The sequence below is a fragment of the Tricharina praecox genome (genome assembly GCF_024521635.1).
Source record: "Tricharina praecox strain CBS 144465 chromosome Unknown BZA05scaffold_37, whole genome shotgun sequence".
Lineage (NCBI taxonomy): Eukaryota > Fungi > Ascomycota > Pezizomycetes > Pezizales > Pyronemataceae > Tricharina > Tricharina praecox.
Window position 1 is genome coordinate 139,408 of NW_026250439.1, and position 22,542 is coordinate 161,949.

The window sequence follows — 22,542 nt, forward strand, 5'->3', positions numbered from 1 at the left end:
AGCACATGCTCTTGTTCATCAATCAAGTCGGGCGAGTTTGATGCTATGAAGCGGCGCTCCCACACGGCAACAACTCTCTGGGTAAGCATCCTCACAAATCCTCACCTATCACAAATCTCCACCCACTTGCGTCGCAGCTCCCTGCCAATTCACCTTACGGCTGCTCACGCTTCTACTCCAGATGAGTCACGTGCAATTGGTTAGGATTATAACCAAACCTGCAAACCTACTCTCTCTCGGATCTCGGGGCCTTGAGCCGTGGAGGAAAGTTTCCGGCGTCCACGACTCCACGACTTCACTCCACGACTCTGTTCCAGCGAACAAACCGCCACAATCGACGTGCCAGCTCTCCCAGCTCCAGTATACTGGGTTTTCAGTTTCCACCACAAGTTTCAACTTTCTACTTTCGAAAGCAAGATGCTAAGGCATGCGTGTCACATGTGCTCGTCGGGAATCGGGAATTAGTATGGTATTTTAAGGTTCGCCTGAACTAGATGCCGCACATCACCTGTGTACCGGCACCACGGTGCTCCCGTTGCCTCGGGAGGCTTCCGTACTCGGTACTAGTAGATGGCGGCAATCCTATCACGATCACGAACCAGCGTTCGCACCGACAGTCTAGGACTCTAGGTACCTATTCCATTCGACAGCCAACCACAGGTCCACAGCCAACCACGGCGATGCAAAACGCGAGGAGGTAGCAGAGCCGACTCCTGAGGATGAAACATAATCCATTTGAATCGTTCCTCACAAAAAAAACCAAACCAAAAACCAAAGGAAGATATATAAGCTAGTATAACTACAACCACGAATCGAAACCATCCCCCCATCCAGCCATCTTCACACATCGCTCATCCATATATTACACCCCACCCCACCCCACCCCGCCCCGTCCCGTCCCGTCCGCTCAACTCAAATCCACCCCCGGGCCCACGCTCACACCCATCTGCCTCCTATTTTCATTATCGATATCCTCGACCGTACGCACGAGCTCCTTCGTCTCTCGTGCCATATCAAACGCGAGCCCCGCGAGCTTGGACTTTCCATCCTTCGCCACTCTGTCCCCGCCATCCGCATCCAACCCCTCCCCCCTCCCCAGCCCCACCCTCATACCCACCATCCTCTCCAGACACGCGCCGAGATTCTTAACGATCCACTCAGCGCGGTCCCGGAGCGCGTGATTCTCCATCGCGGCCTCGGTGGAGGACAGGACTTTCCCCACGACCGCTTCGATCGACAGGATGTGCGCGCATAGCTGCCCCGCTGAGCTGTCCGCCTTGATCGCTTCCAGTAGGGACTGGATCGATTCTACGATCGCGTTGGTTTGGTTTTCGAGGAAGAGCTACCAGAAGGGGGTGGGCGTTAGTGGATGGTTGCGTGTGAGACAAGACAGTGGTAGGTGACAGGGGAGGGTTGGGGGGAGAGACGCGCGGCAAGGAGGGACGGGCACGCCTTCCGCATAGGGAGGTGCCACATAGGGAAGGAGGACAGGGACAGGGGAGGGACACTCTACATATGTAGAGGAGCGTGGTATGGGAGTGAGGGAGGGTAAAGGTATCGTCATTTTCCTCTAGGTATGGTATAATGTTCCTCTACATGTCCGTTTTGTCCTGTCCTGTTCCGTGTCCCATATGTAGCAGTAAACAAGAGCGGCGGGCAGTAAAAAAAGAAGAAAAAAGAAAAAAGAAAACAACCAGAAAACAAATTGAACAAACCGACAACAAGCAACCTCAAGGTCTATGGTGTTTATACAATCAAACCCCACCAATGAAAGAAAAAGCGCAAAACAACAGTCCGGATGAAAAAAGAAAAAGAGTAGGAGGCAATTAAACCGGAAATAAGGGCAACAAAGGACGAAGCAGCAGTCAGGAAGAAAACAAAAAAACAAAAAACAAAGGCGCCAATCAATCAAATCAATCAATCAAGCATACTGCATATTCCGGCTTGGGGGCATAGGAAAATCGAGTGCACCTACCCTGAGCTCTTCAACCTCGCTTCTCGCGAACTGCGGCGGCGGCGCGCTGCCCCAATGCCTGCTCTCGGTGCCGATGGTACTGCCCAGTAGCGCGGACCCGTCTCTACTCCTGGGTCCGTTCCTGCTGCCCCGCGGCGAGTTGAGCGGACTATATAAAGAATCGTTACTTAACCGGTTTTCGGCTCCACTCACGTCCAGCTCCGGCACGTTGACGTTGACGTTGCCGCCATTGCTGCCGTGGCCGTGGCTGTTGCGGTGGCCACCGGAGCCGCCGCCGTTTACGTGGTAAGTGGAGGAATCATGGTCACCCACCGGCACCTCGTAGCGAGAATCCTCGTTCGGCGGCTCGGGGACGAACTCCTCCTCCTCGTCGGACTCGCCCTCTATCGTGGGGCGGATGCGCACCAGCTTGACCAGCTCGATGACAGACGCGGTGAGATGGGATGCGGCAGCGTCCAGCAGCGATACCGGCGACAGTCCGCAGCCGGTGGCGTGGTTCTTGGCCGCGGTGGTGAGGTTGTTCGCCGTGGCCGAGATGCGAGATTTCGCCCGGTTAACGGCCTCGCTCTGGTCCCGCTCGAGTCCCTTGGTTAGCGCGCGAGTCGCCATCACGACCGATTTGACCTGGTCCAACGATTGGTGGAAGTTGATGCCGCGGGCGACCTTGAGCAGCTCGTCGATCGAGATCTGGAACTTTGTGAGGAGCACAGCCTTGACGAGGCCATTGGCATCGACCAGATTTCCCTCCTTCCCGAACAGTCCCCCCGAGGTTGGCACCTGAAGTCCGAGGGTCGAGCTTCGGATGGACCGGATCGTCGTCTTTGCCTTCGCGTACCGCGCCTTCCACTCCTGTACGTCGCCCTGAAGCTTTTGGATTTGCGCGTGGAGCCTCTCTTCCCGTTCATATGACTCATCAGCTCGTTCGGAAATGTCCTTCATCTGCTTGAGAAACTCCATCGCCTCCTTGCGAACCTCCTCCGTAACCTGTCTTCGTCAGCATCACGACCGCACTCGACACCACTAACAGCCCAAAGCCCAAAGCATACCTCTTCCTGCTCCCTCAAATCCATTTTCAGATCTTCATGTTGTCGTAGCAATTCTTGATATTCGGCAGAACCTCCATCTCCACCACCACCTCCGCCTCCACTCCTCTTCAGCTGTCCAACTTCTTCCTGCAGATCCCTCACATGCTGCTGTAGCGACTGCTCACTCGCCGCCGAATCCGCCTTGACCCTATCGAGCTCCGACCGCAGATTATTATTCAGATTCTCAGCATCCGCCAGTTTCCCCTCGAGTTCGTGCCGGAGGTTATCCCATTCGCGCTGCTGGTCATGCTGTGACACGGGAAACTACGTCAGCCACAGCCACATTACGAGCGATATGTAAGGGGAGTGTGAAGAGAACAAACATCCTGATCCCTTGAGCCGCCGCCGCCGCCGCCCGAGGTCCTGAAAAGATTCAATTCCTCCTCCTTCTCCTCCAGACTCGCCTCGAGGCTTGAAACCTTGTCGTGTAGAATCTCGACCTTGCTCTGGTACTCTGCGATGACTCTCTTATCCGCCTGCACACACACACCTTGTCAGTCCGCATTCTCCACAAGGGACAGAAACCAGCCAACTTACATCATGCCCGGACCTACTGGCCATACTCCTGGCGCTCTCCCTCCTGCCAGGGTCATTGCTGCGGCGGTGGCCATTATCCTCGAGCCCAAACGCGTCCATATCGTCGTCGTCATCGCCATCATCATCCTCGACCATAGTGCTCTTATTCGGGATGATAGTGTTATTCTGAAACGTTTTCGGTAGCGGTCTTCCGAACGAGTTCTGACCGTCGGGGCCCATGAGACCGCGCGGGGGCCCCGGTGGCGCGTTTTGCGGCGGCGGGCCGCGCGGTGCCCCGCGGTAGCCGTTCGTGCCACCTGGTGTGCCCGGTGGTCCGTTGGGGCCAGGCCGGTACGGCCCGCCGGGGCGCATCATGCCTGGGCCCGGACTCCCCGCTCGCATCGGGCCCGGCGAGCCCATTCGCGGCGGCATTCCCGGCGAGCCCCGGCCGCCCATCGGCGGGATTCCGCGGCCATCCATGGAATTGGTCGGCGAGGTGATGGGCGGGATCAGGCCGGACTGGAAGCGGGGGAATCGCCGCTCGAGCTCGTAGAAGACGTCGGTGGCGAGGTCGCGGAAGCGCTCGGCGGGGAGCGTCGACAGCTTCTGCCGCGCCTGGTTGCGCTTCTCGTGGAAGTTCGGTTTCGGCGGCAGGAACGGCGGCGTGTCGCCCTCGGGGATTTCCTCGCCCGTGGACCCCGGCTCCCGCCGCTGTAGCTCGTCGTACACGTCCGTCGACAGCTCCTGGAACTGGATAACCGACAGCCGCAGCAGCTTGTCCCGCGCCCGGTTTGGCCGGATGCTGCCCTTCGTCCGCAGGAAGTCGCGCAGCCATTTCGCTAGTGCCGTGTGGTGCAGCGCCACCTGCTCCTCGAGCGCGATGTTCTTGAGCGTGACGGAGCCCTCGCTCGAGGCGTACAGGCCGGTGCCGTCGGAGCTCCGGGCGATCGAGGCGGGCGGCGAGACGTTGTGGCGGCCGCTCATCGGGTTACTGCTCGGGGGCCCGCCAAACATCAGATCGTTCTCGGGAGAGTTGTAGTTTTTGATTCCGGACCAGTCGCTGCCGGCGACGGAGACGGGAGAGAGGGCGGAGCGCGGAATGTTGGCATTGCCGTTGTTCATCGAGATGGATAGATTGCCGCTCTCATGACCTCGGATGGTTGGAGGGCTCTGCGGACTCGGGGGATCATTCGCGTTCATCGTGTTCTTGGCGGGGGGTGTGGATTGGGGGGTGGTTTCAGGTATATCGTAGGGCACCTGGAGGAGACCAGTGACGTCCGATCTTTACTCTAAGTTTCCAGGATCTCGACGAGCGACAGCAATCGCGATCGCAACGTAGTGGGGTATGGGGAGGGGGGTGGAGGTGGGGTGGGGCGTGAAGTATAGTAGAATGACTGTGCCTTCGTCGACGCCTGTGCAGTGAAACGTCTCGAATGGTCGCAGCGACTTTTCCGTGAACCCCCTTTCTCCGTTCAATGAACACGACACCCGTCGGCAACGACTGCCTAGCTATGCTGTAGCACAACGAGACTTGCTCGACCGGACCGAGGTATATGCGAGAGGGCGTGAAGTCGGGAATGGGGGTGTGGGTTTCGCGATGGAAAGAGTTGACCGTCTTCGGGTGGTGTGTGTAAGTGCGTGTGTGGGTGGGTGTGTATTGGGGGAGGAAGGGGAGTGCGAGCGATCTCTGGTTTGGTCTGGTGCTGGTGCTTGGGAAAAAAGGGCCGTTAGCAACAACGACGGGATCTTCTGCTCTGCAACCCTGGTATGGCTCGGTGTTGGTTCGTTCGTCGAGTTTCGGATAGCTCGGTATAGAGAAGGAAGTTCGTCGAAGGTGTCGGCCCCCCCTTTTTTTCTTGTAGCTTTCTCGGGTCGCTGCAGAACACAACTGTGGAAGCTATGGCAGGGAGGTTGAAAGGGCAGTTCCAGGGCGTATATGTGTCTCCTCCGTGGAGAACTTGTTCACTTCACTTTTCCCAGGGCGCGAGGAACCAGGTAGGTAGAGTAGGTAACTAACCTGACGATGAGTGTTCTCCGCAACGCAAACCACCACCAACTTCCAGCCAACTTCCAGCCGCCGAGTACAGACGCTAAAGAGTCACGACGCCGACGCTTAACATGGGAATTCTCTCAATCGGGATTCAGTCAAGGAGTCGATGGTGGTGCAATTGTCGAGTCGCGATGTCGAAGTCCTCGCGGTGTTCCTGTCTCGTCTCGTCTTGACAGACCTGTCTAGGCAGGGGGGGCCACCACCGACCCGAGTCCGGCCAGATCATAAGAGAGACACAGACATGAGCTCTGGGCGGGCGGGCACGCACCTCGCACTAGTTCCCCCACCCACCCGCACCACCACCAGCACCACCACCACCCGCATCACCAGCAGCAGCACCAACATCATCTCCCAGAGACACGCCTTCTTCTCGCCCTGCTGTCGAGCGAGCAAGCCCCACGTCCCGACGCGGCGTTCCCGTGATGTTTCTCGCCTCGATCGTTTTGATTTCTCCGAAAAAGAAAAACAGCGCCCGCATCCTGGCAGGCTGGCAGGGACCCAGGGTGGCCCTGAGTTCTGCACACGCACTAACCACTTCCGTCGACGGACTGGCAGGGGGTGGAGGGGGGAGTGAGATGTCGTGAACGATAATGCTGCTGACAGGACTCCTTGCTCGGATGGTCGGACCTCGATGGTTGCCGGCGCCGGTGCCGCTTCCGATGCCGGTGTACTTAGAGCCGGTGCGGAGTAGAGCCGGGAATACGTACCACTCCGGATATTCGTAGTTAGAGTTACCGGAATTCCTTCCGGCCCGATAGTATTACCGCTGCCGCGCGGTCGTGGCAGTGCTGCTTCTGCGCTTGGGGTTTGCCCTCGTAATCGGTTAAGGGCTTGATACCTATTCCTGTATACTGGTAACTATCTATCAAGATCAGAAATGATACGGGAAATGATACGGAGAAAGAAAGCAAACGAGGAGAGGAAAAGAGGAGAGGAAATAGAGCACGGCAGACCTGTAACCTATTTGCGAATGGGATGAGATAAACATGGCTCCTGATCGGAAGCAGTGCTAGAATAGGTACGTGGGGAAGAAAATCCCAACGATAGGTAGAAGAGGCCGAGGCTGGGGCCGAGGAGGTGGAGGATGCCGAGAAGGAGGAAGCCGAGAAGGAGGAAGCCGAGGAGGGTGAAGCCGAAGAGGAGGAGGAGGAAGAAGCCGAAGAGGGGAGCGCCGCCACCTGGGTATGAAGTCGAACAGGAATTCTCGCGGGCCGGTATTGCATTTGCAGGAGGTGATCATGTTTTTCCAATGTAAAATTGGTTGGTTGGTTATCGGTCGGTAGGTAGCAGCGTAGAAACGGGCCGTGGTTGTGGATGGAGCATTCTCTCAAGCGGAGCTGGCAGGAAAAATCTCGGGAAGGGAAGGGAAGTTGGTGGTTGCCGTAGTCTACCGTAGTAAACTGTAGTTAAGGCCGCACCGCATGCGATAATCAATTGATGTTCTCTGAGGTCTCACTCACTGGTACACGGATTTTGAGCTGGTTAACGATAATGATAGGTACTGCCATTACGGTATTTATCTGGAGTAGGAATAGGAGTTGTAGTGGAAGTGGGAGGAGTGCGGGTTGTAGATGACAGCTACAGCACCGGGAACGTGCAGCCGATAAGTCGTGCCTCACCACCATTACGTATTATAATCTCAAGGTGAGGCAGCACTTACGCTTACACTCGAGTACAGTATGTACGGTAGAATGCTTTGACATGTGGAGGGATTTGATTTCTTCCCATCATCGACCAACTAGATTGGCACTCGTACATAATCCATCATCATCGGGTATCTTCTTATCCCCTCCTGGTCATGCTTTACCCTCGAGCACGTCCATCACCCGCTCAAGTCTCAATCTGCAGCCGTAGATACTAGGTCGGCATACGAGGTATGCACACTCACTCACTCGTGCCTCAATTTGCCCCGCCATTAGCTGATCCTATGATTGCCATTGACCAAGCCATGGCTGACGCAAAGGTGAAGAGATCACCCGTTTCCCACTCGTTCCGTCAAGTACAGTGGGAACCAAGTAGTATAGTAGCATAGCAGTAGTATTCCAAGAACAGCCAGCAGAAGGTAATCAACGAAAGTAGAAACCAAACAGTATAGTATAGGTAGTAGCAGTGAAGTGCAGTAGTATCAAGCACAGCCACCATCACCAAACCTAACCAAAGAAAAGCAAAGCAAATCCATCCCAAGCAAACGTACCGAACGCCCCTCCCATGCCCCACCCCCTAGAAGTAAGTCACACTCCACAGCGCCGGCAAATTAGTCCACTTCTCCTGCCACTTTCCGAGGACCTCTGGCACACGCGCATCCACGGTGCCACGCTCAAACGGTCTGCCGTCGGCATCAGCCCTATCGCGTTCCTCCTTCGCAGCGGCGGTGAGCATGTTCGCCAGCTCCAGGATCCCGCGCCCCCCCACGATCGCCTCCTCGTGGTTGTCCTTGATGTCGATGTTGATTACGTGCACTAGCCGGTTGAGAGGGGAGTTGCGGTTGGTTAGGTCTGCAATATTCACTGTTAGCGGAGTGAAGGTGGGGAGAGAGAGAGGGGGGGCGCACCATCCAGCACAGCGTCCCAGCATCTCTCCTCGCACGTGACGACGACGTCCACAACGCCCTCCTTAACGCCCTCCCCCCCTCCCCCACCCACAGCCCCACTCCCCTCCAGCCTCGGCACGCCCACCTTCCAATCCTGCCAGCGCTCCGGATGTCCCTTGATGTGTCTATTGCGATCCAGCATCTGCAGCAATCCGTTTGCCGAGTACAGGCGGGGATCCTTGCTCTTGAGCTCCTGGAACATCTCGTCGTAGGTGGTGCTGTTGAAGCTGTAGATGTTGGGCTTGTCGATCGACGGGCCGGGCAGCCGCACCGCAGAGCCGGTGCCGAACGAGATCACGGGGTACTTCGCTAGCGACAGGACCAGGTGCGCTTCCATTGATCTGTGAACACGGGGGGGGGTTCTCAGCGCGGGTTCGGAACGATTAGATCGCGCGCGCGGTGGGCGTGGGATGTGGGGGTCGCTTGGAGGGGCAGCAGCACGGGCTTGACGGGGATGGGTGGAGTGCAGTGGACGAGTGTGGATATTGACTCGCATCCGTCTCCGCCTCTTCGTCGACAGCAGATCATGCTGCCTCATCGACGAACAACGCAGACAGAGCAGGTACACAGGATTGATCAGTGCAGCGAGATGGTGCATGATGTCTATATTCTACATAGTGGGCGTGGCCCTTGATATCCTTTTGTCCCAAGCTTCCAGCTGCTGCCCTCCATAGTGGTTCACGATACCGGCATGCGCAGATGCACGCGGAAGAGAAAGTCGACAGTGACACAGTAAAAGCGGGGACAAACCTGTTCTGGTTGCTGGCGCAGACCGTGCAAAACGTGAGGGGAAAGTCTTCGGCTCCGCTGGTAGAGATGCCTTCATGCGGCGGCTGGGTTTCCATTGCGGTGGTGGCCATTGCGATGGTAGATGTAGATGTCGGTGTCGCTTCTTGGTGTGTTTCACGATTCTAGGTTCTTTCGAGACCGTTAGCTTTTGCAACACGTGTTTCGGTTTGGGTTTTCGCGAGAGGAAAAGTGGGGTAAGACGGGGGAAGTCAGAAAAAGCCTCTAGATGTCTATCCGCATCGCCAATTCCCCTGATAAAGGAGGAACGACTAAGACAGCTCCAATATAATCTTAATTCATCACATGAGGGGCAGTTGTGGGAAAGTGGGAAAGTTTGTGCGTGTGCGCGTAGGTGCGAGTAGCTGAGGATAAACATACCAGTTGCTGTGAGATCGCGCAGGGATTTATTATTGGAGACGGGTGGCGATGATGGTGATGGTGGTGTAGAGAAAGACGGTGGTTGATGTTGGTTGTGGTGATGTTGGTGGTGTTGATGGAAGAGGGAGATGAAGGAGGAAAGAAAGCTGGCGTTGACATAGGCGACCGGAGCGGCGAAAACTGTGAAACCAGTCACGTCCTGGACTAACCGCAAGTGAAAAGGCACAGGAGAAAAAAAGTGGGAAAAGAAATAAAAGAGGAAAGTGCAAAGAAGGAAGTGCCCTACCGCAACCGCCGACGATTTTGGCTTGGCAGAGAGCGAGCGAGCGGGGGGACGCGAGGGACAGGCAAGATGATTGCACGCCGAGGAGAGCTTTCTGGCGAGCTGCTGCGGAGAAAAGAGTCTGTCTGGTTGGACGGCCTGCAGCTCAGCGCAGCGCGCGCGGAAACATCTTTGATTGCTGGGCTGGTTGCTGGTCTCAAGCGCCGAAGATGCAGATGCGCATCTGTCTCGGGGAAAAGTTGACGAAGAGAACACAACCGCAGTCCACACCCCGGAATGGAAAAAACAGAAGGGTGGAAGGGAAGGGGATGAGGAAGCGAGAGGACAGAGACTAGAACACTCCCGATGCAGAGTCCTGCTTCTTCGGCATCATCTTTGTCTTCTCCATCGTCGGCGAGCGCGAAGGATGAAGGGTGAAGCCCTTGCATTGCATTGCAGCGTGCTGATGTGGATGTTGTATCATACTATGTGTAGAGTATCTACCTTCATGTGGAGCAGGCGGATTGGAGCAGGTGGCAGAAGGTACTTGGTAGGCAAGTAGTTCTGCCGACGTTGATCCCCGCCGCGGCCGTGATGATTCCTGCGAATTGCCCTCACAGGTATCTTCGGCTTCCCTCCTATGGCCATTCATCCAAGGCTATGGCCGTTGGTGCGATGGAATAATGTGCCCGGTCGTAGCCGTAGCCAAAGAAGACGACTCGGATAAACCGTATAGCACCTACTCTGCAATGCCCCACGAGCTGCTCTGTAGGTGCCACTCAGCCCAAGTGCCTGATTCTTAGAGGACAAATCATCAAGGCGGATGGGCGGGCGGGTCTCTAGTCTCCGATCTCCGACGCAGGCACCTACCATACGGACGAACAGCTTCCTTCACGTTCAGGCCAGTTAGTTCGCCATACAAGCCTACAGTCACAGTCACGTTCACTCACATGCGGTTCGGCGGGCAGCAATTCCAAGTTGATATCGTTCAAAACGTGGTTCCTGGGTTCGACAGCCCCGGCCTTGATCCGTCAGCCACATGTACCGGTAGTCTACCACTGACGGGATAATTCTGGTTGGGTTTGGCACATTACCATCGGCATTACGATAGGAGGCTGGTTGTCGGATCGTCGTGACGGAAGGGGGGATGACGGGACCAAACCCTGTGTCTTCGATGTGCCTTCGATTCGCATTCTTCGGGCGCTTCAAAAATAGAGTAGGCAAATAGCTACTCCGTAGTACTCGGGTGTAAGGGTAAGTGCTGCCTCACCAGTTTTTCCCCCATACAACTTAGTCACAACCACTCACTCGTTTAAGTGTATCTGGCTTACTAGTGCGCTCCCAATACAGACTAGTGCTTCTCATTCGTAATGGTGGTGAGGCACCGCTTATTGGCAGCTCCTGGTACATAGATCGCACGGCGGGAGATGGATGATTGATTGATGATTGCCAACCACCTCAGGGGCGCAGACTTTCGGAGCACTCCTGGAGAGTGATCGTCAGCGTTCATATCGCCCGCCCACATCCGCTCGAACAGCTACCTGGTAGGTCACTTACCGGCACCCGTGCCTGCCATTCAGGGTTCCTCGTTTCGCATACCGTCGTCCATCGTCCTTCCTTCCCGTATCGATTCGATGGATTCGATAGGCAGTTTGCATTGTACCTATAGCAAGTACCGTACCTTCGTGCAGACCTCTGTGATGTCGTCGGCTGCCCGTCCAGTCATCGGCCCCAACACATGATGGAAAGTCCCCCAGTCTGCGTCTATTGCCTGCATGACTTTGCTCTTCATTCGCCTCTGGCGCACAGACTGGCCCACCACTAAACCATCCAGTCCGCTCCTCGCCTTCACCATTCGAGGGCGCCAAACTGGCCACTGAACTGAGCCTCGCTTCGCCTCGCCTCACTCCCACCACTCCCACCTCCACCTCCACCACCACCACCACCTCCACCTCCACCACTGCCCATCATTCCCCAACACCCACCCCCCAATTACTCACCTGCATTCGAGACCACCCCCCCGTCCGTCCGTCATCGCATTCCTCCAAACCACCTCTCCACTCCCAAAAAAAATCCACCTCAAACCCTCCGCCCCTCCTCCTCTTCTCCCTCCCCCCCCTCCTCCACCCACCTCCGTCTCTCTTGCCGCACCGCCACCTTTCATCTCCTCCATTCTCCCTTTCCCGACCCCCCTACTGCGTCACGGTCCAAAGTCTCTTTTGGCTTCTCCGCTTTACTTTCTTCGCAAACTACTCCTTTGCCATTCGATCGTTCGTCGCTTCTTCAGAAAAAATAACTGCAGCTGGTCTGGCTTCTGTTCTCTTACCCCTTCGACTTCGTCGATACGTACATCCCTTTTTAGCCTTCGTTACCACAACCGCTTGCAAGCGATCCCTCCCCCTCCCCCCTCCACCAGCAGTCGTCGGGACGCCCCCCCATCTCCAAACTCCTGAACTTCCCTGACCTCTGCGCCCTCAATTTCATCATCCATGGTCAGCGCAGAACCATCCGATAACACAACAACCATGGCCTCCTCGGCTCCCTCGGTCGCCCTGATGCCACCGATGCCCGCGCCTGGTCTGAGGGACCCCGCTGTTAGCCCCAACCCTGCCGCCGCCGAAGCTTCGTCGCGCCTTAATCGTCGGTCTCGGATACTGTCGCCTCCCGATACGCCCACGAAGCGGTTATCGATGGCGTCCAATCCGTCGCGAGAAGCCCCCAAACCCAGCCCCTCACAGCTGCCACTCTCGTCGTCACCCGGCGTGCGTGGGCCGAGCCCGTGTCCGAGCCCCAATCCCAGCACCAAAGGCCACACGATCCCATCGTTCCCGACCACCCCGCAGCCCTCGACGAGAATCTCCATCATCTCGCTAACCTCGCCGCCCTGCGATAACGACGACGACGGCCGCTTCCGCCCCCAGTTTGCGTCGTCACTGTCGTACGCAAGTGTCAGGGATTTCGCATACCCGCCTGTCCACCCTCTGCACTATGGACCGACAATGGCGGCGGGGGCGACGACGCCAGGCGTGGACCTCCAGGAGGCGGTGGCGGCCAGCGGCGTGTGGTTCCGCCGGCTGTCGGATCCAGCCGTGTCGGGAGAGAATCCTTGGGGCGACGATTTCGGGGTACAGTTCCGACGAGGTCAGAACAATCAACCGCCGCCACTCAACTTTGCCGACGGACCGCCATGGAGCGAGGATGAAGATCTGCAGAGTCCCGTGGTGGTGCCGAAACACGCGGTCCATCGGAAACACAAGTCGAGTGTGCCGCAGAGCCACCATTCGCGCGCACACAACGGCAGCAACACCCTGACACCTACGCAGCTGCAGCACTTTCCGGGCACGAAGGGGGACTGGGCGGTGCGGAGGCGGAGCACCGGCAACGGCAGCGATCTGGGCGAGAGTTATTACCGGACAAGCGCAGGACCGCAGGATCTGGAGGATGGCGAGCCGGGCGGCGAGCTCTACCATCTCGCCGAGGTGGACGAGTACAATCCGCACAGCGCCGGCTACTACGATCCGGACTACGTTTACTCCGACGACGAGGGCCCGGATTTCAACGTCGAGGGCGAGGACTCGTTCGCAGACTACAGCTCGCGCTTCAGCAGGGATTACCAGTTCACGATCGCTAGCCCCGCAGAGGAGATGCACGGCAAGGCGGTGGCTCTGTTCGATTTCATACAGGAGAACGAGAACGAACTGCCACTGGTGGAGGGCCAGGTGGTGTGGGTCAGCTATCGGCACGGAATGGGCTGGCTGGTCGCCGAGGACCCAAAAACAAGTATGCATCCCCTTTCCCCGGGTCCGAACGACACTATATCAGCAAGCTAACAGGCCCAAGGGGAGTCCGGCTTGGTACCAGAGGAGTATGTGTGTCTGCTCAGGGACATGCACCCCGGCCCGGACGGCCACATGGAGATGAACCCGTCGGCGCTCGTACCCGACGACGGTCTCGAGCACCACGCGCACGTATCGCACTTCTCGACCAGCTCGCGCGACGTGCATCCGTACGGCTTTCAAGTCGGACACGAGGACAGCAAGGAGCGCCTCGAGCAGATCCGGAAGGAACATGAAGAGCGCGAACGTGATGCCGCGGCAACTGAGGATGAGGACGCGGACTGCGGTACGCCGAAGCTCGGCAGTATTGCGTTCGAGGCCGGAGTTAGAGCAAATGGGCGTGTGCCCGGGGAGGAGGAGATGGATGCTGCTCAGGAGGAGGCGGATGCTACCAAGGAGGAGACGGATGTCGTCAAGGAGGAGACAGCTCTCATCAAGGAGGAGATAGCTCCCACCAAGGAGGAACTCCGTGCAGAGGAGATACCCCGCACCACGGGAAATGCCCAGCCAGCAGAGCAGAAATCTCCGGAGATTGAGGAGCAGACCCACACTCAGGAGAAACCCCGTGCAGACGAGAAACTCCGTGCAGAGGATACACCCCGCACCTTGGGGAATTCCCAGCCAGCCGAGCAGAAGTCTCCAGAAGCCGAGAAGAAAGAGACCAAGAAGCAGAAGAAGGGAAAGAAGAAGGCCACAGCGAAATCATAAAGGAGTATGTACGCCCACGTCTACGACCATGCTATGTATGATGACGACGACGATGCACGAAGGAAGACAAGGGGGATGGAGGGATGGAGGGATGGAGGGATGGAGGGATGGAGGGATGGAGGGAGTTTATTTTCGTTGTCCTTCATCTTCATCTTCATCTTTTTTCCAGCCTTATGAATGTTACCTTCCTCCTTCCTCCTTTCCATTTGCTTGTTTGTGAGTGCTGTGCGGTGCGGTCCGAATGGGGTTATTTTGTTTGTACTTTGATGCCCTTTTTTTTCTTCTTTTTTTTAGTAACCTCGTTACTTACTGTTAGCTTTCATTACGGGGGGGGGTTAATGTGTTTGCTTTACATGCGTGTCAGGGCGGTTGAGATGGGGAGATGGGGAGATGGGGAGATGGGGAGAAGAATGGGGAGAGAAGGAAGGGGAGATGGGGGAGATGGGGGAGAAGCGGAGAGAATAGTAAGACGGACGGCGTTACGGTCGAGCTGGTTTCCTGGTTTGTGCATGCAATGCGATGAGAATGAGACGTGACTTGTGATGTGATCTGATCTGATCTGATGTGAAGCGATGGGATAGGTTGGATGGGATGGAATGGGATGGATGGGGGGGGATGGAATGGGATGGGTACCTCCCGTGGTAGGGCGTGGTGTGGATTTCGTGAGGGAACTCACTGCCAACTGATAGAGGTATTAGCTCAGTGCTGCGTTCCAGGAGTCATTGGTCCCTGGGTTCCCCATGAGTCTGTATCGGTGATCTAAGTATCATCCTCCGTCGACCACCAGCGACCATGCTGCTCGACTACAGTGTTGACCAGCCATTCCATCCCACCTTACCTCGACCAGCACTGGTCCGCATATCCCGAGGGAGCGAACGGATGCCCATAACTGAACGATTTTCACGGTCCGTAGCACTTCGGAGTCCGGACCGATTACCTACGGATGTAGCTTACTCACTCACACGTAATCAGTCGTCATTGCATCACGAGGTCGCATCGGCTTGCCTATTCGGGCTCGCGAATAGTTAATCGATCAGCAGCGTTTCAGATGATGGATGGTGTGGGTTGCGCGGGAGAGGCTGGAGCTGGCGGAAAGATCACTGGGCTCAGCCGCTCAGCGGGATGAGTTAGAGTGGGGAGTGGGGTCTGTACCAGGTAGGTGGTAGTAGGTACTAACTCTACTCTTGCAAACAATGCATAATCTCCCGTGTCTGGCCTGGTGAGAACGTGGTGGTGGTGGTGGTGGATGTGATAGGGTGGATGGGATATGTAGATGGGATATGTAGATGGGTACGTCGCCTGGTTGATGTCGTGAGTGGATCTCCGTCCAATTGATGGAGGTATTGGCTCCGTGCTGCGTTAAAGAGAGAGAAAGATCTTCCTTTTTATTTCGCGTGCAACCTATCTAGACTATGGCAAACCGTCGCACTCCTTTCCTGCCCACTCTGGCCGGCCGAGGGTTGCGACCCCGTTACCAGCCAGCACGATGTGGCGCCGCTGCCTGCCTGCCAAACAAATAACAAAAGTAATAGCACCACGAGAATATTACCGCATATCCTCATCTCCTACTTCCTCGCACCGGCCGCAGACACAGTACCCTGCTGGGAACTCTTGCTCTGCTCCCAATGCGATGCTTGCCTCCTCCTCCTCCTCCTCCAGGTCTGGTGGAGCTTTCCTCCCCACATCCGTCGTTCTTAGAAACTCTAGGATTGCCTCGCTGCACCGCTCGTCGGCGAACAAGCTATCGACCACCTCTCTTTCCTTCTCTCCGTCTCCTTCCCAACCTTTGCCCACAAGGCTTTCTGTTGACTTCTCCACCGTGAGTAGTTTTTGAACAGGTGTTCGCGTGATTGCTTGGTAGGCCTATTGTCCGTGCTGCGTTATAGGAATGTCATCGGTCTCTGGGTTCCCTCATCGGTCTCTGGGTTCCCTCATCGGTCTCTGGGCTCCCTCATCGGTGATCTACTAAGTACATACTATGTATCATCTCTCCCATCGGCCATCGGCCATCCGCGACCACCCATCCTGCACGCCTACCTACCGTACACAGTTGACCAGCCACCCCGCCCCGCCCTGCCTGACCGGCACCGATCCGAATATCTCGAGAGTCGAGGGAGTAAAAGGAAGCCCGCGGCTGATCAATTTCTAGCTCAGCGAGTACGTACGTGCGGATGCAGCTTACTCACTCACTCACGCACGCACTCACGCACGCGTAATCACTCGTCGTCTCATCTTGGTGTCGCATCGGTTTGCCTATTCGGGCGCGTGGAGAGGAGAGGCGTGAAGGGGGAGGCGAGAGGCGGGAGGATATACGGTACGGTAGGTACTTGATCGGTCGGCAGTATTCAAGTGAATGGATGGTGTGGGTTGCGCTGTGGGTTGCGCTGGGTTGCAAGGCGTGTTCCGCGTGAGAGCCGGGAGTTGGGTGGAAGCTGAGCGGAGCTGGGTGAAAAGATCACTGGGCTCAGCGGGCTCAGCGGGATGAGTTAGAGTGGGGAATGGGGAGTGTACCAGGTACATACCGCTTTGTTTTTGGTTTAATCATTGATTGCATGCTACCTAACTAAATCGTAGCACTATACACTGAAGTCATTCAGCAATGGCTAAGTCTATAGTGTATAGGCTATATTCTAATAACGATAAAACAGAAAGAAAAAACAGTTACACGCAACAGCCTAGGGAAACGCACGTGCGGGCTTGTAGTAGTCCCTATGCTTGATTTGTATCACATGGAGGAAGCCATTAAGACAAGGTGACTCATTTGTGACGATAGGCGTGAGACTTCCACTTCATGTGAAGACTGAACCCCCCTTCTCACATAGATGTTCAGCTTTGTGGCGGTGGGAGCTCTTCAGCGATGTAGAAGCCGACGATTCCTCTGTGCGTACTTTTGTCAAGCGGATCTGAGCAAACGAGTGAGAGAAAGATGGAGATGTGATTGCTAGATACAGAACAAAAAAGAGCGGACAACAGACAGTATTTAAAGAGATACACAGGAGCAAAAACCAAATCCCAAGATATCCGTCCGCCCCACAATATCCGTCCGCCCCACAATATCCGTTCGTCCCATCCTATCCGTCCGTTCCCATCTTATCCGTCCGTTCCCAACTCGGTCTATTGATGCCCGAGGACATTAAACCAAATCACCGACACGTACATCGAGTTGGCGACTGGCTGGTGCCGGATGGTCCGGAGTATCGGTGTCGACAACCATTGAGAAGGAGCCGAACAACCAGACCTTGGAAGAGGCGGTGCTTGAGCGGTGTGGGGCGTTGTAATTCAACTTGAGGAACATCTGTCAGGCGGCCACCACGAAAACAATGAAGATGAAGCTCACGATCAGGTTAAAGATGAGCGTCGTTTGGTCGGAGGCGCTGCAGTAGCTGAAGTGAGGCACTTTAACTACCACAATGCCAAAAAGAGCGTCGAGCAGCATCGTCACCAGCACAAAGCCAGCGAAGAGCCGAGTCATGGTGAAAAGTGGCTGCATTTGTGTATTCGGTACTGTAGGTTTGCTGACGGAGTTTTGCGGGAGTCGAGGCTGGTTAAAAGGCGTGGAGGTGAGAAAGTGTCTGTTGGGGATCGGCGTGATCATTGATGTAGCGGGTGAGAATGTGGATGCTGCTGTGTGGGCGGCAAACGAGAAGCAGGGTCACAGAAGTGCGCTGTCGAGCAACCTAAAACGTGGAGTTGCTGCTTTCTCGGTGTGCAAGCCACCCACCCCGCTTTGCCGCTACCTAGGTAGGTAGGCACCGACTCTGCTCGCACAAATATTCCATCATCTCCCCAATCCCCCAGTCCGAACGTGATGGCTTAGTACCTATGGCTCGTCTGTTTCAGCCCCGAGCTGAAAATCACGCTCAGCCAAACCTCTGACTCTATTTGTCCTTTCCATTCGGTGACGACTTGGTGAGCTGTGAGCACGTGGTAGTAGTGGAGGGGATGATGCGTAGACTAGACGAATAGACGAGGAAGAGGAAGGACGATTTGGAGAGGAAGGATGATTTAAAGAGGGGAGACCAGCGTCCGAGGCCTGGGTCCTGGGATGGGTTGCTCATCCGCGCAGTACTCGACCGAAGGTTGTCTATCACGAAGTACAGTGAGCTGTGTTTCCGCTGCCCGGAAGTCGCATCTATCCATTTATCACCATCCATCACGAAACCAACTTGAGAGTCGAGAGGGCCAGAGCGGATTGATTACGCAAAGGATGGCTGGCTGGCTTTACTATTGTAGATGGGTAGAAGCTACCTCGCTGGTGGATAGTGGATTGTCACGTGGAAGGAAGTACCTTGGCATTTCGACTGGCCGCCTCCCCAGAGAAAGGGTGCGAGAGATTTTGCCATTGCCCCGCAAGAATTCCTGTTCTATGTATGACGCTGAACTAGGTACACTAACTTCTGCACGTGCTTTGTCTGGTCTGAGTTCTGCGTGATATCTGATGAAGACGCTCTGAAGGGTTGCTGCTAGTGAATCCTGATACGGCGACCAGCAGCATCGCTTTCGCTCTTAAACAATCACCTTCGACCCTCCTACATCTTCTCTCCTACAACACACAACCCTCCTCTACCACAACACCCCAACCCTCTACCACAAGACTTTCTCTCCACATCTCCCCACACAACCCCACCCCAAGGCCCACCATGCCGAATCTCGCTCCTACTCCCTACCACCGCTGCCAGCTTACTCCTTACGACCGCCGCCAGATTCATCTCCGCAGCATGCGTTACACCATGCTTCTGCTCTTTGTGGGCAGCGTCTTCCTTTTCGTTTGGTCGACGGCAATTCTCATCGATGCCGACCACCAAGAGAAGTGCGACGCCGCCGACATTGACAGGACGCACTGCTTCATCTTCGGCTGGTACCTGGGCCTCGTTACGTCCTCCAGCTTCGTGGCCGGTTTCGCTCTCACCTGCTTGATGTTCCTCGACCGCCCGATCAGGTTGGTCCTCTTTCGCATCCACCTCGACGAGTTTCATCCCGAGAGGGACCTCGAGAACGGCCTCGGCGGAGATGGAGCTGTCAACAAGTTCGACGACAAGGACAAGGACGAGAAGCTCTACGACGCCAAGGAGGCCCTTCTGTTCAGGGAGGCCCAGTTGTATCATGAAGCCCAGTTGTATCATGAGGCCCAGTTGCTCAAGGAAGTGATGGAGTTCGAGGAGGAGATGCAGTTCAGGGAAGCACTATTGCACACGCAAGAGATCTTTCTCATGGCACAGGATTTGTACGAAGCGCAGGTTTACGAAGCGCAGGTGTCCGACGAAAACACCGGTGGATCGACAGTGGCTGAGTACGGCGGCTCGGACTCCGGCTCTGACTTCCGCTCTGAATCTAACTGTGAATCCAACTGTGAATCCGACTCTAACTCCGACTCTGACTCTGACTCCGACTCCGATATGGAGGAGTTCGTTCTTGCTGACGCTTAGAGGTTTGTGGAATATACCCTCGGCGGTGGTGACAGTGCTAACGTTAGAGAATCAAGTCGGCCGATCACGCGCCACTCGTTACTGCGTCTTGTCTGTCCGTGGAGCCGATGGATAATGTTTCGAGAGCTGGGTTGATACTACATACTTTCTTCAAGGGTTCTGAGATACGGTAATGGGAAATAATGATTGTTTTTCAAGGGTTCTGGGATACGAGAATGGGAATTGATGATTGTTGAGAAAACTATCGCTCGCTTCTCGGTATTGTGACTATGTGCTTGTCGAACTGCTCAGTTTCCTCCTGAATTCCTGCTCCGATCCGACGTGGCCCGGTGTCTCTACCTCTATTAACCACCTAGGTATTCTCAAGCTCCACTCCCCGCCAATGACATCATGTATCTCCACCATCATTCACGCCTATGTACTTCGACATCCACGCCCATGTCGAGGAATCATGTCCGCCAACTTGTAGCACAAACAGAATAGAATCCTAGAATCATATAAGCTCTACCTACCCAAATCTGGATCCCTTTCACCGCAACCAAACAGGTGCGATACAATCTGCCGTAACTACGGAAAGGGCTGCTCTCCCCGTCCCGTCCTAACAGCCGGCAGGGAAAGCATGGACCTCTTGGAGATACAAGCAGTTCCGGGGGACGCCCGTCACAACCCTCCCTCCTCTCGGTCACGAGTCACGTTTGCTTGCGGATCCGCAATATCATAGTTCTGATACTAGAGCAGAGTCCAGAGGAGTAGGAAAACTACGTCACTATACCTATGTGGTAGAACTACGTTTCCGTTTCACAGGAGCGGTCGCATGCAGAATCCGGACGGGCCACGGCGATCTACTCTGACTACCGGTACAAAGCTGGGCACTTTTTATGGTGGCAGTTAATCACGATTAAGCATCAAAAGGCCGGCGGTTTTTTTTTAAAAAAAATGTACATAGACCAACTGGGAGAGGAGAAGTTAGAACCCCGAGCCTAACGATCTCAACCACCAGCTTTTATCCAACGGGGAGTCAGGGACCAGGGCGGGCACGGCTACATACGAAGCCGATGATGGGAACTGCTAGGAGTCTAGAGTCTAGGACCTTAACGATCAGAAGAAGAGGCATGAGTGAGCCGTAGCGGGTGGCACCCAGGAGCAAGGAGCAAGGAGTAAGGAGCAACGGCTGGTCTTCCATGTGGCCTTCTCCATCCCCGCGTACAGCAAAGACCGCTGGGCTGCACCGGGTATTTATAACTGTGGCTGTTTCAGATTTCTGAAGAGCAACATTTCAACTCACTGGATACGTAGAATTCACTAAACGAACTGCAAACTTCCGGCAAAGTGTTCATGTCCGTGCTCGGGCCATGATTACGTGTAATACGGTATCGGAGTTATGATTCGTGTGCAGATAAGACGTCTCAAACGACAAAAGGTGATAACGTTTTGCACGCCTCGCACCAAAACACTTGAGCCACAATCAGGATCAAAAAACTACCTCATATTACATATCACATTCAGGCGCATCAGACCTGTTCAAAGTATCTCGCAATAGAGACAGCAATTTTCTCATTTTCAACGATTGCAGTGCCGCAGCGAGTGATATCGCATGAACTCCTTCGGATGCCTGGCACTTCTCATCGAAGAGCTTCGGGCTGGCTATTAGGCGTGTTCGAATATAGGGTTTATTCGATTACACGGAGCGGCGGAGCAAAAGGATATACGCGCAAACCTCAAATACGGATGTCACAGAGAAATGACACTCGATTAAAAACCGCGGAAAGCACCGCCTGCGCTTTATGGGGCATCATCTAATAACGTCGAATACAATGATTATCAAACAAAACGGCAAATGTTTAAAATGCCATGGTTTTCGGCCTGAATTTTAAAATACCATGGTGTCAGGGATAGGTCTTTTTGGGTACGCCACCGCCAGCTGCTGGTACTGCTTTGCAAGGTCATTGATGTATAATTATACGAGAACGAACTGCTCCATTATATTGCTATGTTTCTAGCTACTACTGCTGCTCGCCCGGGATATATATCCCCCCCTCCGTGCCTACGCGGGCGGAACCCCGCCTTCCCCACTCTCCGCGCCTTCCGCGCCCTCCGCGCTCTCCGGGCGCCCCGCCGGACAGCCCAAATGAAAGGCCCCAAGGAAGTGCCCAGTTTGAGCTGGACTGCCTCGATGTTTGCCCTTGGCTTCGTATCTCTCCGCAAAGAATTGGATTTTGCTAAAATCAAAGTAATTTTCAAAGTGCGGATCAAAGCCAAATAGGCCCGAGACATCAACAGTGACCATCCATACCAACCCATCCACACCGACGCAAAACCACCGAGGTCCGACACTTGAACGCCGACACTACACTGATCCGCCAGTTTAACCTGGATAACTGGTTGATTATCCAGGTTAGACTGAAAACCTATTTTCGATTGCGCCGGAAACTGGCCAGAACAGTATCATCGAAGGGAAACAGACTGCAGTGCTTGCTCTCAGTAGTTGATGGTTTACTGTTCGACTCCAGTTTCGCGCGGTGGAGACCTCGGGGTTCTCCACGGAGAGTATTCTGGCACAGATTGATACCGACGAACGCCGCTATCCAGAAGTGCCAGAATACTCTCCTTGTTATATTGCCAGATCAAGCTGGCCTCGCGGGGCCCCCCCCCCACACCTCCACCCAAGTACTTCCCGAGTACTTGTTGACAGCTGGCCACGTATGGCCATTAGGAAAGGGGTGCAAGGCACCCCGATCCGATGCTGGGTGCGGGAGATGGAAAGATCCATGGCAGTCACTACTGCCTGGCCGCCCGCGGCCGGCCCCCGGACCGGTCGACGGAGGGTATTATTCTCGTGGACGCGCACATGGTGTAATCGTAGTTCTGGTAACCCACCGGTGGCACTCTGCTGAGCCGTCTGCTGCTCGGCGATAGGCACTTTACCA

The 22,542-nt window shown here is 55.4% G+C and overlaps 4 protein-coding genes across 4 annotated transcripts; 2 read left to right on the forward strand and 2 right to left on the reverse strand.

Moving 5' to 3' along the window:
• Window positions 1-1,875: 1,875 nt before the first annotated feature.
• On the reverse strand, window positions 1,876-4,974 carry BZA05DRAFT_190465 (uncharacterized protein). The gene is made up of 4 exons (XM_051479403.1): window positions 3,598-4,974; window positions 3,384-3,536; window positions 3,022-3,309; window positions 1,876-2,959 (listed from the first exon to the last, which is right to left on the reverse strand). Exons 1-4 carry the CDS (start codon window positions 4,774-4,776, stop codon window positions 1,922-1,924), a joined length of 2,658 nt encoding a protein of 885 aa, XP_051335251.1. The 5' UTR covers window positions 4,777-4,974; the 3' UTR covers window positions 1,876-1,921.
• A 2,857-nt stretch (window positions 4,975-7,831) lies between these two features.
• BZA05DRAFT_190489 (protein SSU72) lies at window positions 7,832-8,627 on the reverse strand. Its single transcript, XM_051479404.1, has 2 exons — window positions 8,178-8,627; window positions 7,832-8,121 (listed from the first exon to the last, which is right to left on the reverse strand). Exons 1-2 carry the CDS (start codon window positions 8,551-8,553, stop codon window positions 7,847-7,849), a joined length of 651 nt encoding a protein of 216 aa, XP_051335252.1. The 5' UTR covers window positions 8,554-8,627; the 3' UTR covers window positions 7,832-7,846.
• A 3,349-nt stretch (window positions 8,628-11,976) lies between these two features.
• BZA05DRAFT_190504 (uncharacterized protein) lies at window positions 11,977-14,369 on the forward strand. Its single transcript, XM_051479405.1, has 2 exons — window positions 11,977-13,425; window positions 13,486-14,369. Exons 1-2 carry the CDS (start codon window positions 12,135-12,137, stop codon window positions 14,187-14,189), a joined length of 1,995 nt encoding a protein of 664 aa, XP_051335253.1. The 5' UTR covers window positions 11,977-12,134; the 3' UTR covers window positions 14,190-14,369.
• A 4,460-nt stretch (window positions 14,370-18,829) lies between these two features.
• BZA05DRAFT_461951 (uncharacterized protein) lies at window positions 18,830-19,615 on the forward strand (the record flags this gene model as incomplete). The annotated part of the gene is made up of 1 exon (XM_051487693.1): window positions 18,830-19,615. The coding sequence occupies one exon, from the start codon at window positions 18,830-18,832 to the stop codon at window positions 19,613-19,615; it is 786 nt and encodes a 261-aa protein (XP_051335254.1).
• Between the last annotated feature and the right edge of the window lie 2,927 nt (window positions 19,616-22,542).

Coding starts and splice junctions, on each gene's coding strand:
- BZA05DRAFT_190465 (XM_051479403.1), bottom strand. CDS start 4,776: ATGAACGCGAATGATCCCCCGAGTCCGCAGAGCCCTCCAACCATCCGA. Junction 3,310..3,383: donor GCGGCTCAAGGGATCAGGAT/GTTTGTTCTCTT, acceptor CCCGTGTCACAG/CATGACCAGCAGCGCGAATG. Junction 2,960..3,021: donor ATTTGAGGGAGCAGGAAGAG/GTATGCTTTGGG, acceptor TGACGAAGACAG/GTTACGGAGGAGGTTCGCAA.
- BZA05DRAFT_190489 (XM_051479404.1), bottom strand. CDS start 8,553: ATGGAAGCGCACCTGGTCCTGTCGCTAGCGAAGTACCCCGTGATCTCG. Junction 8,122..8,177: donor CTGGGACGCTGTGCTGGATG/GTGCGCCCCCCC, acceptor TGAATATTGCAG/ACCTAACCAACCGCAACTCC.
- BZA05DRAFT_190504 (XM_051479405.1), top strand. CDS start 12,135: ATGGTCAGCGCAGAACCATCCGATAACACAACAACCATGGCCTCCTCG. Junction 13,426..13,485: donor CGCCGAGGACCCAAAAACAA/GTATGCATCCCC, acceptor AACAGGCCCAAG/GGGAGTCCGGCTTGGTACCA.